This window comes from Gopherus evgoodei, chromosome 14, assembly GCF_007399415.2.
Source record: "Gopherus evgoodei ecotype Sinaloan lineage chromosome 14, rGopEvg1_v1.p, whole genome shotgun sequence".
Taxonomy (NCBI): domain Eukaryota; kingdom Metazoa; phylum Chordata; order Testudines; family Testudinidae; genus Gopherus; species Gopherus evgoodei.
The window spans coordinates 15,358,577-15,377,952 of record NC_044335.1 but is presented as its reverse complement, the minus strand read 5'-3'; the positions used below and the strand labels follow the sequence as shown (position 1 = coordinate 15,377,952).

The 19,376-nt window shown below is 42.5% G+C and overlaps 1 protein-coding gene across 8 annotated transcripts; it reads right to left on the bottom strand.

The window, feature by feature from the left end:
- Positions 1 to 2,692: 2,692 nt before the first annotated feature.
- Positions 2,693 to 18,866, bottom strand: ZFP64 (ZFP64 zinc finger protein). 8 transcript variants are annotated; one of them, XR_003996486.1, is made up of 7 exons: positions 16,807 to 17,723; positions 16,312 to 16,548; positions 14,777 to 14,938; positions 13,520 to 13,582; positions 12,585 to 12,836; positions 5,249 to 6,600; positions 2,693 to 4,493 (listed from the first exon to the last, which is right to left on the bottom strand). XR_003996486.1 is itself a non-coding variant. In XM_030533149.1 (7 exons), exons 2-7 carry the CDS (start codon positions 16,853 to 16,855, stop codon positions 5,300 to 5,302), a joined length of 2,064 nt encoding a protein of 687 aa, XP_030389009.1. In that variant the 5' UTR covers positions 16,856 to 16,949; positions 17,853 to 17,911; the 3' UTR covers positions 2,693 to 5,299. The 8 variants fall into 8 exon arrangements, 7 of the variants coding, with proteins under 7 accessions (XP_030389009.1, XP_030389013.1, XP_030389008.1 ...); XM_030533149.1 differs by adding an exon at positions 17,853 to 17,911 and having other exon boundaries at positions 2,693 to 6,600; positions 16,807 to 16,949; XM_030533153.1 differs by lacking the exon at positions 16,807 to 17,723 and adding an exon at positions 18,703 to 18,866 and having other exon boundaries at positions 2,693 to 6,600.
- Between the last annotated feature and the right edge of the window lie 510 nt (positions 18,867 to 19,376).

Genomic DNA, 19,376 nt, shown 5'->3' with positions numbered 1-19,376 from the left:
GGGATGGCCCAACTCTCGTTCCACTAGCAGCCAGGCAGCACTATTATGCTCTGGAGCCAGAGGGCTGTCTAGCTGATGATAAAGTCTGCATGATAATGCTGCAAGTTGGGGAAATGGACACCTGCAGCTGTGATTGGGAATTGTAATTTACATAACATCATAAGAATGGCCATACTGGGTCAGACCAAAGGTCCATTTAGCCTGGTATCCTCTCCTCCATTAGTGGCCAATGCCAGGTGCCCCACAGGGAACGAACAGTATATCATCAAATTATCCATTCCCTGTCACTAGTTCCCAGCTTCTGGCAAACACAGGCTAGGGACCATCCCTGTCCACCCTGGCTAATAGCCATTGATGGACCTATCCTACATGAACTTACTTAGTTCTTTTTTGAACCCTGTTATAGTCAAATAAATTCAGTCTTGGCCTCCTACCCACCAACAGAGAAGTTTTAAAAAAATTGTTTAATTTTCCTAAAATAAAATGGAGGAATAGTAACTGGGAGAACTCATAGGGTATGCATTTTGGGAAGCATATTCATTTTGATAATATAAATTTTGGCCCGAAGGCTAAGAGTAAGGATTCTCCCTCTCCCCATATAGCTCAATGAACTAAAATGGGCTGTAGATTAATTTTGAACAGATTCTCCACCTCACTGGGGCTGAAGATTCCTAAATATTTCATAGGTTTCGGTTGCCACCTAAAATTCCAATTATCATAGATTCCCCTAAGAGCACGTTCGTTTACGCTCAGAATTTGACTTTTTCCAGTTGATTTTATATTCCAAGAGGTGTCCAAATGCATTATTTATAGAGATTAGGAGCAGGATTTTCAGGTGTAGACACAAGAATGTGGCCAGGATAAACAATGATCTTCTGCTGTTTTTGACAACACTGGTACGCCCCCAAAGATTACAGTGCATCGACCTTGCCAAAACAGACTGCTGCTGGAGATGTGGGTCTCCCAGAGCCACACTGGCTGACATGTTTTGGGACTATCCCATGCAATACTTTTGGCTAGAAGTAGGTAGCATTAACATAACAGATACCTCCCATCATCTTAACCTCTCCACCTCATAGAAAGTTTGGTTCTCTAACAGTGCTTTTAGCCAAATGACTCATATTGCTTAGGTGGAAGAACAGAATGCTTCCAGGAACAGAAGCTTGGCATAGCAAGTTGGCTGACCTGGCAGCTAAAGAGCAAGTAACCTTTTGGAGAAGAGAGACCTCTGACAAATTTGAAAAGATTGAGTCTAACTTTTTAGAAACCTTTGATTATTCCCTAGCAGATGGAAACCAAGATGTCATTCTTCCTTTCCTCTCCCTTCCTTTACTTTTTTGTTCTCTTGTCTTTTTTCTCCCCTTTATTTAAAAAAAAATATATATTTGCCTAAACTGGGCATAAGCCTTTGGGGCTTGGTTTACTGGGTTTGCTTTCAGTGTTGTTCTCCAGTTGCCTGTCATTGCATACTACAGAGGGGCTGGCTCCTTTCACACAGAAGTCAATAAGGGCTTTGCCATATCATTCCACTGATGAAGGATCAAATCTAATACCCTCCCTTACTGAATTAGGGCTTGTGAAGCTCAATGAAGTTTTGTCTTGAGAGGAGAGAAAATGTTGTTTGCTGTTAAAGGATTTAAAATGTTTGCTTGTTTTGTTTAATGTCTTCTTTTGCCTATTGCTTGCTCTTCACTACAGCCTGCCCACCGTAACTATATTCCAACTACATACCATTTCCCTATTCTCAATCTCACAAATCTGAACGTGAATACTGAACATACCCGGAAGCATTTACAGATGGTTTGACTGGGAGGAACAGAGATCATGAAGGGTCTGTCTACCTGATAACTGCTGCCAAGCCAGGGTGTGAATCTACAGCAGTGGTTCTCAAACTTTTGTACGGGGGACCCCTTTCACACAGCAAGTCTCTAAATGCAACCCCCCCTTATAAATGAAATTTTTAAAATATATTTAACATCATTATAAATGCTGGAGTGGAGGCTGACAGCTCGCGACCCCCCATGTAATAACCTTGCAATCCCCTGAGGAGTCCCAATCCCCAATTTGAGATCCCCCGATCTACAGCACCCCAGCTTGCTATGCAATGTCACATGCGATACTGCTCGAGTGCAGTAAAAGTCCCAGTGTGTCTTGATCTACTACATTATCATATATTTTACTGTGCACTTTAATTCAAAGATAGGTAAAACATTATGCCATCAGCTAAAGCAATAGTTCACAACTTGAAGATCAGTGACCGCAAATAATAAAAACTTAGTGACCACTAAGTGCTATTTCATCTTCAAAGTGCTTTACAAACATCATTAAGTTTTCAACATGCTTGAGAGATAAGTATTATGTCCATTCTACAGTTGGAAACCCGAGTGTGTCAGGATTATAACTCAAAATTTCCAGGCTCCCAATTAATTGCTCAGACTATACTTGCCCTCTCCTTAGCTTTGGGTACAGCAATCTGCTTTCCCATTCTGTTTCTGATCTTACATTACAGTGGGTTTGCTCAATGACTTGCAACTAGTCCTCGTCAGCTGTGAGCTCACCATAAACCAGCATGCCTCTACCCACAACACTTTAGGAACTGGCACAGATGACTCTCAGACGGCTATGAAGAGAAGCAGCTGCAAATGGAATCAACATATGGAAGACTGAGAACAAGAACCACTATACTACAGTATAGAGTGCTGATAATATTTTTAATGTAGATATCCACAAATTTCTCCTTCAAACAGCGTGGGAGCTAAGAAGCCATCTTCCTTACTAATAAATTAGCCCTGTTTAACATTTTCAAAATTTATTTTATAACTAAACAACAGCCTTTTCTCCCATCCAGAATGTTGGAGGGTATATATTGCTAACTGGTTCTAATCAAACCAAAGCCAGGATTCAGGAATCAAGATTATTATTCTGAACTGCTTTCTTAAAAGGAACATGATTTTAAGGCCTAAACAAAACAAACCTCAGAAAAACTAGACTGAGTGGCTTTTATGGAATAAGTTGGCATTGCTGGTGGATTCAAGCGTTCAGAACATATCTAATCAACTCCTCTGTCAACAAAAGTGAAAGGTTCTAAAACTGTACCTATAATTTGTGTCTGCATTTTCCCACATCATTTTCAAGGATACGATGACTCAGATTTGTGAATGCAAACACAAGTATGGCTGGAAAAAATGCATGTGCAAAGGGATTTTTTAAAAAAAGATACTATAAAACCAATTTTAAATATGGCCCTACTTATGTATCTTATCAAAACAAGTTTTCATACCCATGGAGAAACATTCTCTCTCTCTCTAAAAAGATACATATTATATACCTAACAAACTGTTAATCGGAGCCACTGATTTTTTATGACTGAAGCCAAATACTAACATTTACATATTTATTCTTTATATAAATATACATTCATTGCATGGTGATGTTAAGTACACAAATAACCACCTCTACCTTGTTCTGTACTAAAATTAATATATATATATATATTTTAATTAACTAGCTTTTTGATCCTCAAAACGGAATCTATGATTAGGTTTTGTACTGCAACAGGTTTTCCTTTTCCTCTCTTTAAGCTGCATTCTTACACAAAGAACAAAAATGGAAATGCAAAATACATTTCTTTTCTATCACACGACTAAAAACAAATGATAATGCAACACCAAAACAAATGACATAAAATTGCTGCACTGTATTTGGAAAAATATATTGTATTTTTTTTTTTAAAAAAAGGACCCTTCTGATACAGAGCATTGTGCTGTATACATGATTTGCATAAAAGATCTGTTATGACACAAAGTATCACCAACACACAGACAGCATTCTATTATTTTAAGAGAAGTACTTTGGGGCCTGATTCTGCATGAGTGTCTCAAGCAAGGTGCTAAGTGCCCCCTATCACCTTCAATAGACTTTTCACATAATTAGCAATTACTACAAATCTCTAGACAGAATCCCAAAATCATTTTTGTGGTGCAGGACATTTCTTGGAGACTAATAATCAGCCAGGACCAGCAGACAAGTTAGCACAACTATCAGAGATACAATTTTTAGTATACTTGTAAGGGGTTTATGGTTCGCCTTCCGCCTTTTTGAATGTACATGTTGTGATGCCACTATGATGTGTGCACAGTTCTGGGAATACAGAGAGCATTACAGCCTGTTAGCTAAACAGCCTGCCAAGGATCTGATCCAATTCCTACAGAAGTCAATGGAGTTCTTTCCATCAACTTCAATGGACATCAGATCAGACCTCAGACTCTCTGTCAACACTCCATTTAGCTTCTAGGGACCAGACACTGAAAAGATCTCAGCTCCCATTTATGCACCGAAATCAATGCCCAGATTTTTTTTCCCAAAACACTCAGCCAGAAGGGCTCTGAGCATTTTGGAAAAGTCTGGCGATAACTGTCACATTAGAAGCTGCTGTGTGCTGAGCAGTTTTGAAAATCTGACTCCAATTCATCCTGATGAGTCTGGTTCTGAATCTAAATGGAAAAAAAAATCAACATTTACAAATTTAGACCCCAATCCTGCAAATTTAGACCCCAATCCTGTAATCAGGGGCCTTAATTCTTAATGTTGTTTAATATATTGTTAATTTTTTATCATCTAAATAGTAGACCTGCTAAATAGACCACAGATCGCTCTCCTGTCAGCTTCAGTATTCCACCAGATGGAGAAGACTAGGGGGAATCAATGGGAAAGCGTCTCCCATTGACAAAGCATAGTATGGAACACATGGTAAGTGTAGGTCTAAGCTATGTTGACCTGAGTTATGCTACTAACATAACTCAAATTGCGTGTTTTAGATCAACTTTCCCCCATAGTGTAAACCTGCCCTCAGACTTTTCACAGGGGATGGGAATTTGTCATGATGGTATCTTAAGGCAAGATGTTCTTTGCATTTGATTAAAAAAAAAGCAAGCCAAAAAAAGCTATTTTGTTTAAATAAGACATTTGCTGCGCAAAGTAAATCCTGCTCTGGGAAGTTTTTTTGAAACGTGAAATTTTAAACAGTTGCTTTGATATTCAGGATCACATTTTTCAAAGACTGTAGCATCTAGTTTCCAATGCATGTAACTGTGCACAGCCTTGTGTGCAGGTGCAAGTCACTGCATGTATATGTGAGAATGCAACATATGACTATATGTGCAAAGTGGTGCAAATGGAATGTCAGAGGCCAATCTCAGGACACCTGAAAATCTGGCCCTCACTTAAGTGTCATGAAAATCCCACTGACCTCAAGGTTTCAACAAGGCAATCCAGGGCGGAATTTGCACTAGTTTTTTAATTAATCTGGTATAGAGTCTGCAGGACACAGCAAAGCTGTATGGGCTCCACTTTGAATGATGGAGTAGGTCTGCTTAGGTGCTTGTGTATGAGAGGATGAGGAAAAGATGGGAGGAGGGGGAGCTGAAGTGGACACAGAGATACTCTGACCTCCATCACTAACCACAGCCACGTCTGTTGCCCCTTCTTGAATCAAAGCATTGAGCCCTTCCAAGTCAGAGCAGCTGATTCCAGAATCATTGATGAAAGTTTGGCTTGCTGAAGCCCTGTGACTACTGACTGAAGCAGCAGGAATCAAAGTCTGGTGGAGAGCACTGCTGTCACTTTGGTCCTGGGCAGTAAGAAGAACTGCCGGCTGCCCCACTGACACAGCTTCGCTTTGAGAAACAGGGGGATGAGGCGGTGCCAGTAGACTGACTTGGCGCAGTATTTGCAACTGGCTACTCGCAGATAGGTCTTCCTGATTCTGGCCAACTAATGTGGGAGGCATAACATTCACTGAAGCAGCCTGAACTGTTCTATTAGCTTGAGGCACTTGATTGCCAGCAATGATCTTGACCCTTTCTTCATTGTAAGGAGAAACCTGAGTGGCTTGAATTGGAACTTGAAGGTGACTTACTGTAACTGGGGCACTGGTCTGCCTACTTGGGTCCATGTGCAACTGCAAAACAGCAAGTTCAGTACTTTTGGTCCCATTATACTCTCTGTGCTGCTTCTTATGGCTCCTAAGAGAATCTTCTCGGACAAAGGAAGCCTCACATAGGCCACACTTAAATGCTTTCTTGGCATCCAATTTGGCTACTTGCCTGGAGCTGCCTTGCTTTGACATATCTCCCTCTTTCTTCTCAGAGGTTTGCTTTTTGATCTTGACTTTGTCTGCATGGGCTTTCTTCACGTGCGTGGTCAGATTGCTCCGCTGCTTGGTATCAAAGCTGCAGAAGTCACATTTGAAAGGGCGATCCTCGCAGTGAATTCTCTCATGCACCTTGAGAGCTGCCTTGTTAGAGCAAGAGTAGTTGCATTTTGAGCACTTCACTGGCTGCTCAGGCTGATGGGTTCTTAAGTGATGCCGGAGGGTTGTTTTGTTTCCGCACTGGAATTCGCACTCTGGACACTTGAGTGTGTTCTCCATGCTGTGCTTGATGCGGATGTGTGATTTCAGGTTCCCTTTCATGGCACAGCGGACGTCACAGAACTCACACTTGTAAGGCTTCTCTCCAGAGTGCACACGCATGTGCCTCTTCAAGTCCGAGTTGATTTTAAATTTAGCACTGCACATCCGACATTGAAACGGAGCATCTCCTGTCAACAAACAATGCATTTAAATTAGAGGAGTCAAGCCACGAATCTACAGGATTTCCTGGATAGACTGAAAGCTTCAATTAACTACATAAACTTAAACTGGTACATGAACCCAATTTGTTCCAGTTAAAATTTCCCAACATATTTCCACAATGCACTAAATTCTTTAGTAAGGCGAAATTCAAATGCTGCATTCTCTTGTTTCACCTGAAGCTGATCAGACACACTTTTGTGTGGGAAATACAGTAGCCACTCCTGGCTCAGAGTGCTTTTGGGTAGAGAGTGTATTTGGGCATGCTTGCAAGCCCTGCAGTTCCTTGGTATTTGTATTCCAGACGTTCTCCACTTCTAGTTCATTTTAGGGGTATGAGTGGTGGAACACTGTTCCAAAACAAGCTACTGAAGATTCTCAATTCTCCTTCATTAATAAGATTGAACGTCTCAGCTAATGCTTTTAGCTAATTGAGATAAACATAAAAAAAAAAGTTGTATCTCTGCTAGATTTTGATGCATTATAAACCTTTCCTAAATATATACATTAGCATATACATATAAGCATAGTCATGTTGAGAATTTAACTATGATGGAGTATTAAATCAGTTCCAAACTATGTGGAATTCAATTACTAGCTAATCATCTTTTTAAAATATTTTGATCATAAAATATTTACCACTGAAGACCAAATTAAAAACCATCCTCCAAAATAATTTACACGTCTGTTCCTATTCTTCTATGCCACATTTGCCTTAGGATATTTGGCTCAAATTTCTTAGATTTGTAGAATCTGGTAACTAAAGGTGCGGTATTCAGCTAGATTTTCAGTTTTTGACGGAAATGTTGAAAAAGCAAAGAGGGAAGGTGATAGGGAAGGACAAAACTTAGTAGCATATACTTGGATGCACAGAAAATACACTGATTACTCCAGATTTACAGGATGTTCCTAGTTTGTATTGGGGAAAAAATTAATTGTATTGCAGTGGGGCACCATAACTGGAAAAGAAAAATTAAAGGAGTGAAATATGCAAAAGATAAATAATGATGTGTGGATTCATATGAGTTTACTTATATAGAAATGTAACATTATGGAACTATTTAGTGTATAGTTTTGTTTTGCAATTCAACAGTTGGAAATGGAGGATTCTGCATGATGTGACCAACCAACTTTCCACAAGCTACAATAAAAGATTTTTTTGAAATTAGTATGCATGTAGGAGTGTGTGCCTGCACAGTACATGTATATGCACAATTTTTTATAGGCACACACATGAAGACTAGAAATAGCTGCAGCTGAAAATCTGTGTTAAAGGATTCAAATGCTAGATCTTGCAAATATTTTTTTATCTGCTCAACTTTAACATCATGAATAATCACTTCAAGGGAACTACTCACATGCGTAAAGTTAGTTACGTGTATAAGGATTTGCATCTTCAGGGCCTAAACCTCTGTTCTTTGCATTTCCATGCATTTGTAGGGTTGTCACAATATGTGCAGCCAAAATAACCACATATATTTAATTCATAATCACTAGATCAAATCCAGGGCATGGACTTACAAGACAGTGACTCCATTCAGAATATGATGATTTAAAAAACAAAAGTAGCTCACTGTAGTAACTAGCATTTGCAAAACAATACTATTCATTCTTAACAGTTCTTTTCTGATCCACCTGAACAGTAAGACTTCTTTTTGGTATTACTTTGTCACGCCATGGAAGGAGAAAAGTGAAAGAACTATAGGGTGCTATGTAAGACAAACAAAATGCAGGAACATACTAAGTTCAGTCAATGCTTTGTTCATTAATAATCAAGCTGCATATGGCTAATTTATTTTACATGTTAATATTTTATAGATCTTTGTGATATTTGTATAATTTTGCATAATTTGTTTATCCAGCTACATATGTCATTGATTTAGCTGCTTATTTTTCAAATCAAGTTATGGCATACTGTGCAAATCTCACATCTATTTAATAATTGAGATATATAGCATATTATGTTTGTGATAAAGATTTTTATTAACGAAGATACACTACCAACCAGTGTAGCTTATTTATTTTACAGTCACAGCTGCATACCCTTCTAGTCGAATTGTAAGACACCACTACTGAATTTTTACTTAGTTTACTGATGAAGGCATAGTACGTATTTCAGTAGCTCAATTTTCATATATTGGACTGACAGTGTTACTTCTGTACTCAAATTCTGCAATACATGTGTTCTCTAAATTGCAGATTGATCTATTATACATATTTACGCTACTGGCCTTGCATAATTTGACACTGGCAGAGGTACCAAAGAAATTCAGGGCCTTGATCCTGAAAACTATTACTCGTGTGAACTGTTCCACTGAAATTAAGAGAAGAAAGGATTAATCAAATTAGCAAGGGTGTATAAAATCTGACTCCAAATTATATACAGTAGAACCTCAGCATTACGAACTGACCAGTCAATCACACACTTCATTTGGAACCAGGAGTATACAATCAGGCAGCAGCAGAGAAAAAGTAAATAATAATAAAGCAAATACAGTACAGTAGTGTTAAATGTAAACTACTAAAAAAATAAAGGGAAAGCAGCATTTTTCTTCTACATAGTAAAGTTTCAAAACTGTGTTAAGTCAATGTTCAGTTGTAAACTTTTGAAAGAACCATAAAATGTTTTGTTCAGTTACAAACATTTCAGAGTTACGAATAACCTTCGTTCCTGGGATGTTTGTAACTCTGAGGGCTTGGCTATACTTGCGAGTTAGAGCGCAATAAAGGAGCCCCAGGTGCATTAGCTCACTACCTGTCCATACTGGCAAGGCACGTAGAGCGCTCTGACTCTGCAGCTACAGCACTTCTGGTACTCCATCTTAGCGAGTGGCCCTGCTGGAGCACCACAGCACCAGTGTGAATGAGGTGCTGCATTACTGCGCTCTGATTGACCTCTGGAAACGTCCCATAATCCCCTTAAGTCAAGCGGCCACTCTTGTCATAGTTTTGAACTCACTGTAGGAATGCTGTAGGAATGCAGATACGCCCTTTCAAAGCTCCATTTCTGACAGCTGGATGCTTATCTGCTCCAGGACAAAGGAATGCTGCTTGCTTTGAGTGAGAGGCGGGGGGGGGGGCAGGGCGGGAGAGAAGGTCTGCTGTTGTCTGAACTTACAAGACAGCATGCTGACATGCTCTCAGCCCCCTGAATACCCAGTCTCTCTCCCTCCCTCCACATACACACAACACACTCCCTGTCACACTCCACCCCATCCCCTGCATTTGAAAAGCATGTTGAAGCCACTTGCATGCTGGGATAGCTATCACAATGCACTGCTCTTTGTGGCGTTGCAAGAGCTGCTAACGTGGTCACGCCAGTGCGCTTACAGGTGAGTGTGTAAACACTTGGCAGCGTTTTCCCTGCTGCAGTCTCTGAAGGCTGGTTTAACTCCCAGCTCTCTACAACTGCAAGTGTAGCCATGCCCTGAAGTTCTGCTGTAGGTCACAAAGACATTTACTTCTATGAATTTATAACATATTTCAGGTTGTACAGTACCATTAGGACCTGCATTCTGGATACAAGTGTGAATTTTTTTAAAATCCAGTCCACTTAATTTCTTAGTGAATAATAGGGATGTAATCATTTTTTAAAGCTTTATATTTATATACAACGAATGACACAAGTTCTTCATATCTAAAAAGATTTACTTGGGAAAGACAGAGTTTAGTTTCTTGCTCTAAAGACTTGACATCACATACTGAGCAGTGAAGGGATGTAGTAACAGGGTCAGAAAAGACCTCAAATCTGTGGAAACAGGAACACAGTTCCCACTTCAACACACTCCCTCTTGCCTCCTAACCACCATGGAAGTCCTTCCACAGGACATCTGCAAGAGTGGGCATTCCAGAGATAGGAGGGAGGGATGAAATCTGATCCCCACTACAGAATGAAGTGTTCCCAGAGGTAATCCATACAAGACTTACTGGAAGAACTCCCTCTGTTTGCAGTTCATCTTAGTTTCAAGCCTTGAAGGGCAAAGGCAGATGCAACATGGTTTCGAAGGGCGCTGTGCTGCTAATGAAGTGAAGAGTCATGAAACCTAAAGTGAAAGGATAACTTTTCTATGTGGATAAATTGTGGATTATGCTGACTTCTCAGCAGACCCTAGGGAATTTGCTCCTGGCACATGCCTCTTTCCCTCATCCAACCTGGAACAGCAGGGAAGAGACCATTTTAATTCCACAAGTTCTAGTACACGGGTCGGCAAGCTTTCAGAAGTGGTGTGCCGAGTCTTAATTTATTCATTCTAATTTAAAGTTGTGTGTGCCAGTAATACATTTTAACATTTTTAGAAGGTCTCTTTCTATAAGTCTATAATATATAACTAAACTTTTGTTGTATGTAAAGTAAATGAGGTTTTAAAAATGTTTAAGAAGCTTCACTTAAAATTAAATTAAAATGCAGAGCCCCCTGGACTGGAGGCCAGGATCCAGGCAGTGTGAGTGCCACTGAAAATCAGCTCATGTTCTGTCTTAGGCACATGTGCCATAGGTTGCCTACCCCTGCTCTAGTATAAGAAATCAAATTATTTATTTGGAGAGGGGAGCATGTGGCCCTGAAAGGACAACTTGACACAAAGGCTGTGATTTTAAACAGGCAAAGCATGACTGTGTTCTCATGATCATGTCACCCTATTTACCTGCTAAATATCACAAAGGGCTTATTCACTCCTTGTTCTTCATTGGCTGAATCCCGAACCAGGGCCACTTGGCCTCCCAGTGGCCGAAAGTATATTAGTGCTGAGTCATCAGTCTTCACAGGTGACACTGAAAAGCTACCTTACTTTGGTGGAAAAGCGGAGAAGAATAAAACAAAACTACTGTTTTCCTTCTCCCATGGATTAATCTTAGGAGCACAACTGCTACAGCTTACATATATGTACCTGTGTGTAATCTGCACACACTTGCGTTAGAGGAGGAAAATCGATATCAGGTGTTCTCTGGACTGTATCTATCATTACTATCTGACTCACCCATGTAGAATTCCTACTTCCCATCACATCCTGTTACGTAGCAGAAGAAACAGGTGAACCTTGTAAAACAGCTCCCTAGTTGTCCTGCCTGTGGCATCACAGCAGATTTGTGAAGCATAAAAGACTCTTCTGCTAAGGACAGATTGGTTTGACCCTCCGCTCCTCCACATTTCACATGTGATTTATTTCTTTTATCTGCTGGAAATAAATTCCACACTGCCTACATCTGAACTAATGTACAGTGTAGTACTTCAATTCAGAATCAGAACCTAGAGCAGGTTCAAAGCTAATATAGTAAACCCTGAACAGTAATCGCTTTGCTGCTAACATTCACAGAATTAATCAAATCCATAAAGAACAACATGGAAACCAATCTAATACCACAGAATAAGCAAAAAACATCATATGTCAGAGATAACTGTACAGTAACAAAAAAAATTCAGTATCTTTACAAGCTACAAGAGAAAATGTGATTAAAAGAGAATTTAGGAAAATAATTTAACTATAAGAAGTTATGGATTTAGTATTTGCAAAAGGTATGTGGACTGACAACCCTGGAGACTGAAATCATCTATCCAGAGAACAACCATAGCATGGACAGCAGTAAGGCCAGTTTCCTCATATTGTCCTGCTAACATGCCCCAGCCTTGACCTGGAAGGGACCTCACCAGCAATGGAATTTTAACTGAATTTAGTAATTTGCAGATGTAAACTAAGATGAATTATGCAGAAATTAAAATAGTTCAAGGGTGTCTACATTTGGAGATGGCAGCACTGGTTTAACTAGTTCAATATAACAATCAATTTAGTTAAACCGTTGCAACTTTTCTATAATAGACTCCAGATTGGGAGTTAGACACCTTGGCACTTGTGAAAATCCCACTGGGCACCTATCTACATCTTTAGCATCGAAATACCTCAGATATGGCCCAAGGCGTTATGAAGTCTTACAGAATGAAATTCTGGTCTAGACTTACCAGTATGGGATCTGAGATGGACAGTAAGCTGGCTAGAGTTGCGGCTTGCATAAGGGCAGATCTGGCATTTAAAAGGACGCTCATTTGAGTGGATGCGCTGGTGCTTGTTGAGACTGCTGTTGTCGGCAGCTGCATAGTCACACTGTTTACACTTGTAAGGTTTCACCCCAGTATGGGAACGCATGTGCATCTTCAGCTTATCTTTGCGACTGAAGCACTTGCTACACACCTCACATTTATGGGGCTTATCTCCTGAAAACCAACAAAAGAGCATCTAAATAAGAACTTTTGTAATGACACAATCTGAACTAAACAAAACGCAAAGAAACTATATAGAATTTTCAAATTGCCATAGTTTGAATTTTCCTAAGTCCTCCTTAAATTCTCCTCCAATGTTTATGCCTTCAAACACCTCCACATTAGCTACTCTTCCTAATATGCACAGAAAACATGGCAAGGAATCAAGCACAATTCAGAAGACCCTTTGAAAAATTGTCCCCTTACACTAGCTTTTGAAAGTTAATTTGAAAATGATTTACATGTTTTTAAGAATTATTGTGTCAAACTAAATTTTTTTTTAACTTCTTGTCCTAATCTGTAGTACAATGCGGTGATGCACTGAAAAACAGCTTCCCATTCATGCCAGGTAGGTTCCTGTGTGTCAGTGATGAGTGAAACATACATCATTTTTGATGTTCTGAAATCTGAGGGCCAGATGACTAAGTTACAAACTGGCCTATACTAAAGTAGTTTGTACCATAATGTGGGACTTGGCATGTGAAAGGGACAGTCCTTGCATTCCAAGAAGCTAGGGGAGGGATTGTGCCTCTTGAATATGTAGGTTGTACCACCTAAAACTAGACGTTTATTTTGTTGGAAAACATCTATTGACAATAACAAGAAGGAAAACAGGTGGTGATGGCTTTAGAGTTTACCTGTGTGTGTTCTTAAATGACGTTCCACGTCTTTCATACCATATGATGTCTTGAATTGGCAACCTGAAAATAAATTAGATACCACAAACAATAAATTAGATTTTTAAATTTAAGAAAAACAAACAAGACAACGGGACAGGAGACATGTACTTTGACAGATTCAGGATGTTACCTTTCTCGGCATGTATCTGTAACATTTCTGTGTCAAATATATCAAGGCTCTGTGTGTGTATACAAATAAAGAGAAGGAATTCAACACTGCCGGAAAATGAAGTCCACATCTTGTTTGCATATACTTACTTACAATAAGTAAGTAGCTATACTTACCTATAAACTTTAGCCTTCTAGTGCTTCCCTAGAAGATAATTCATTCTCTGCATTAACTCATTCTGGAATTTCTCGTGGTAGTCTCTAAAACAAATTGTGTGGAATCTCTGCCTGGGTTTTGAGATGCACTCTACAGTACACAGGGGACACAGGGAGACTAATTAATTTCACATATAGTCTCAGATTAGAGATAGTGGGCACCTAGCTAACACATTGGGGCCCTCATTCTCAGGAGTTTTGCCTGAGTTAAGAATACTGGATAGGGCCCTGAAAGTTTGTGTGCGTGCAAACTAAGACTGTGCATGTGAAATAAGATCCTCAGGTAAAGGAAAGATTTGAAACAATACTGTAAACTCTATTTAAACAAACAAGACTACTCATGTGAGGAAAGTTTAACTCCCAAACCTTGCAGCACTGAATTCTATATGAAAGAATTAAGCGTCCATTTTTCAGGAATTTATATGGTAACTTCGCTGATTAATATGATTTAAATATTGTCAATATTTAAAATCAATCCATCCTTGCAAATGCTTTGGTTCATCAGAGCTGTGGCTACAGTGCAAATAAATTTCAGGATTCTTCACATGACCAGAAGGACTGGGAACACAGTGAGGAGGATACAAATCAGGCCCTACTTTTACAGTGATGTGTGTTAGCACACCTGGAAGCCAGGTAGAGCCCCACTGACCCTAGCCAGTACACATCATTAGAGCAAGATCTGAGGGCTTGATTCTACTCCCACTGAAGTCAATGGCAAAACTCCCACTGACTTTAATTGTGTAGGATCAGGCCTAAAGAAGCATATCAAGTTGTCTTCTAGATCTGTGCAGATTTATTTCATGAAATTAGGCAAATCTTGCATATTTATAATTATACTAAACCCACCAATTGCAAAATGAAAGAAAAAAGACGACACAGCCAATACCTAACCTGGATAGCAGCAGTTCAATTTCTTTTGGACAACTGCAGTAGTGGATTTTCTGGAACGCGTTTTTGATGATGGGGAGACAACAGTGGCAGTCTGAGGTTCACGGCTCTCACTGGGCAGATATGTTTGGTAGCCATGCTCAAAAACAAACTCTGGAGCAGAAACTAAAAACATAAAATGGCCCACTTTCTTAGTATAAACATCTTCAATCTGTATCAAATTCCATTAAGCACCGCCCGCACCTAGTTCTAGTTTTACAATCACATTTGCCTATTATTTTATAAAATGTTTTTCTCTACCTATTACAAGTGAAAGCCCCAGGTAAGCAAAAAAAAAAAAAAAAGAAACTGACAAAGGCCCCTATCCTGAAACTGGATATGCATGGCTAGTCCTTTGCACCAGTACAAAGTTGCATTGAAGCCTGTGGGATTTTGCACAAGCAGAAGGGTATGATGGTGCAGATCCAATTGCAGGACTCAGGGCTAAGCCAGTTTCTTCTGCTGTTTGTGTAGCGGGGGTTATATGAGTACAGTTATGTATGTTGTTAGCAGGATCGGAGCCCTAAATCAGTATTCAGGGGAAACAGCAAAATTGGCTTTATACAAAATGCTGTCAAAAGTATGAAGTAAACAAACTGAAAAAAACTGTGTGTTTTTTTAAAATATCTACTCTCTTTCAGTTATAGGAATTTTAGCTGTCAGCTGTAAACATAGTAAGAAAAACCATTTTAACATAGACTAATTAATGGCTTTTAAATTGATTAAATCTCATCCCTGTCCGAATATCAAATAGGTTGGTATTATTACCCTCATTTTACAGGTAAGTAAATAAGAGGCAGATAATTTAAGCAATTCATCCAAAATCCAGTGAATCATGGGCAGGGATTTGAACTCGAAAATTCCTGGCAGCCAGCCCTGAAATCAGTCCACTTGACTATCCTATCTTTTCACTCGTTTTAAGGCTTTTGTGTATCAGATTCTTTACCCCAAAACATTTTTGCAAATCTCTCTGGGAATTAATGTGTCTGTTCAAATTTGTTCAAAGTAAATGAGGCCCTGAGTCTGAAAACATGCACGCATGTAACTTTATGCAAGTAAAGGTCTGCATATACTTCAGCCTGACTTAAACCTTTGCAGAGGTATGAATACTGAGTATCACAATATTTCTAGCTAAATAATTGTGGAAGCAGTTGTTCCAGATGCAGTGTTCTCTTATAAGGAGACCTGGATTGAAGGCCCTGTCATTTGAATATTTTTCATAAATGTTGCCACTGATTACAGTTTCCCTTTCATTAAGTGCTGGCTGCACATTACATCAGGCTTAAGATATTATAAATGGATTAATAGTTTTAATTGTCAAATTAAGTGCATAGCGTTATACCAAAGCTAACAAAGTAGTCAGTTTGCTTCTCCTTCCTTCAGCAAATCATATGTGAATACTTGTGTGCAAACTGGTATTTTAACTTAATGTGATGGGGTACATGGATTTACATTTCTATTTCCTATAGGATGTGTGCTTTCAAATTCCTAAGCAATACCTGTGATGGTCTGAGTCTCTGAAGTGATTGTTCTGGTTGTGGTTTGAGTCTGTGTTGATGGCACAGTTTCTTCTGAGACAAACTGGACTGTACTAGTGGTTCCATTTGCACTGATCAGCTGGCAGCCGCTTTGCTTGTGAGCAACGAAGGCATCTAGGTTATTGAACTGCTGCTTGCAAATGCCACAAATGTGAGTATCTGGGGTGAGCTCCACTAGGACAGTGGTGCCTCCTGGAACTACAAAAATGGAAGGAGATCAAATAATTTACACTGATGAAATCAAAACATAAGAACATTCCTACACAAAAGCAAAGAGAGATTCCAATAAGATTATCAATTATCATATGGATCAGGGCCTCGATTAGTATACCATACATTCAATTGCTCATTGAATAACTGCAACATATCCTTTTAAACTAGTATTGGGAGAGCTATAATAGCAACTGTGAAACCAAGATGCTGAACTCTATAAATACTGTCCTCTTCTTAGCATACCATTCAACACAGACAGCACATGGGCATTACAACCACTAGAACCAAACATATTTAGTGGTACATGAAGCTTCTGGGCACTGACTTCAGTAGGAGTTGCGTGTGCTGAGCAGCCTGAAATGCAAAACCATCAGATCATAGGGAACCTAAAAAAAAAAGTTACATTAAAGTTCCTGGGAAACATGATTCATGAAACTTGCATGCCTGCAATGCTGAACCATAGGTTGCTGATAAGGCTACATTCTTTTTCCATGTTACACACTAGGCCACAGAGGCTTGCATGACAGTTGCAGTCTGGAACTTGCATCTTTACATGCTGCACAGTGACACTCTCACAGCCAGGCAGCTTGCACAACGGCACAATGCCAATGTACACTGGACCAGGCCCTACACCGTTGCTCCTTGCATTAGGCCTATGGAGCTTTCCCAGAAAATGTGCTCCAATTATGGTGTGTGTGTGTGTGCGGGGGGTGGGGGTGTCCTTAATGAACAAAGATAATCCTGGAGGCAACATGGAGTGAAGTGTCAGGGTATCTCTTGCCTGGCTCCCCTGCAGGCATCCTCTGTGCTGCCCACTAGAGCCCAAGCAGCAAGATTGCCTTTTCCCCTCTGTCCTTATCTCCCAGGACCTTCTGCCCTGCCTCCTCCCCTGCCCTGACTGCTTAACATCCAACTTCTTTCCCTGCCTCCCCTATCCCTAACTGCCCCATGTGTCCTATCCCTAACTCCCCGACCTGTTCCCCCTGCCTTTCCCCTCACTCATAGTTGCTCCTCTTACCGTGCCTACTGCTTAAAAGCCCTGTCTGCCCCCACACCTCTAACCTGCCTCTCTGCCCTACTTCTGCAGCCCCTGCACCCACCCAACGCCCCACAAGCATCTAATGCCTCCTCCCCAGTGGGGGGCTAGAACAGTCCCCGCCCTTCACCCCGATCTCCGCCCGCCTTGCCCGTCTCCTCCGCGAGCCCGTGACCGGAGGAGGGCCGGAGACGGGAGGCGGCAGGCCAGAGTCGATCTCCGTCGAGCAGCTGGCCAGGGCTCCGGGCAGCACCTCTCGCCTGCTGCCGGGATGAAGGGGCTTCTCCTGGGCGGGGTGTCGGAGCCCGGGACCCGCTGCGCTCCGCCCTTCCCTGCTGAGCGGCGGCTGATGGCTCCGGCCGCCTCCCCCGCTCTCCGCGGACCGGCCCCTCGCGCCCCGGCTCCCCGCCTGGGGCGGCGGCACCTGCTGCTCGCCCAGGCCCCGGGCCCACTGGGGAAGTCCGAAGCGGGGCCGCCCGGGGAGCCCCGCTCCGCGCCGGGGCAGGCCGCCCAGCCCCCTGGCTGCTCGCCCCCGAGCCACGTTCCCGGGCTTGGCTCCCGCCCGCTTCTGGCGCTACCCAGGTTTCGGGGCCTGCCCGGGCCCCGGCTGAGCTCCGCTTCCCCAGCGCGGGCCCCGGAGCGCGCATAGCCCGCTCGACACTTACACTGCACGGGCCCGGGGAAGCCCGGCGCCCTCCCGCCGCCCGGGTTCATGGCGCGCTGCACGGCCTGGCCCGGGAGCTCCGCCAGCGCCAAGGGGCTCACGGGCGGCGGGGACCCCCCGCCCCGCCCGGGCAGGGACGGACGTGGAGCAGCCCAAGCCGAGCGTGCCCGCGCGCTGTGAGCATGCTCAGTGACAGCCGTTGAGGCCGCGGTCTTCACGGGCCCCGGAGCCCACTACTCGTTCTGGGGCGGCGCGTGGGGACACAGGGTGGGGGTGGCTGCTGCCCTCCCCTCCCTGTGCAGGTCTAGGCCGGTTCCTGTTTGGAGTCTCGGTACACTGGGCAGCCTGCCGCCAGGTCTCTGTACAGCGCCGGGCAGCCTGCTGGTGATTCTGTAGGCGCTGGGTGCAGGCTGCTGCTAGTGCCGTTTATAAGTTATACCTAGTGTGCAGCCTGCTGCTGTGTGTGTCTCTGCAAGCTGCTTGCTGGTTATTATCCGTACAGCTCCACGCAGCCTGCTTGGCTGCTGCTGTGCTGCAGCCTGTCCCTCCCCAGCTCTGCACAAGAGGGTGCTCACGTTTACCCATCCCACAGACGGCGCACCCCGCACTGCTGGTACAGCTTGGGTATAGACAGTCAAGCGCAACAATGCAAATTAAGTGCCTGCAAGTGTCAGAGGGGTAGCCATGTTAGTTTGTATCCACAAAAACAACCAGGAGCAGGGACTGCAAGTTGTAGGGGCCCATGGTGCCCAGGCTCCAGCAAATTCAGTGCTGGGAGGCCCACTCCACCAATGTTCAAGGCCTGGGCTCTCTTCTGGCCACGCCTGCTGCCCCTGCACACCTCCCCCAGCGTCTCTGCCTTTGCTGGGCCCCCCCTGCAGCTCCGCACTGCGATCCCTTGTGGCCGCTGCCAGCTACAAGGGAGTGTCACCAGGGGCAGGCTGAGGTGGCTGCTGCGCCTATGGAGGGAGGAGGCGCATGGCAGCCCCCTCTCCCCACAGCAATTGACTCCAACTAGGGCTTGTCCTGGCTGGACCTCCAGAGAAGCAGCCTGTGGGGCTAGGAGGGGGCTGGGTGACTGTCATGGTGGGAGGGCCAGGGTGCCCCAGAGGT

Excerpts from the sequence above, each read along its gene's own strand:
- ZFP64 (XM_030533148.1), bottom strand. The coding sequence starts at position 18,313 with ATGAACCCGGGCGGCGGGAGGGCGCCGGGCTTCCCCGGGCCCGTGCAG. Across the intron at positions 14,939-16,311 it reads AGAGACTCAGACCATCACAG|TTTCTGCTCCAGAGTTTGTT; the intron begins GTATTGCTTAGG and ends TTATGTTTTTAG. Across the intron at positions 13,583-14,776 it reads ATTGAACTGCTGCTATCCAG|GTTGCCAATTCAAGACATCA; the intron begins GTTAGGTATTGG and ends ATTTATTTTCAG.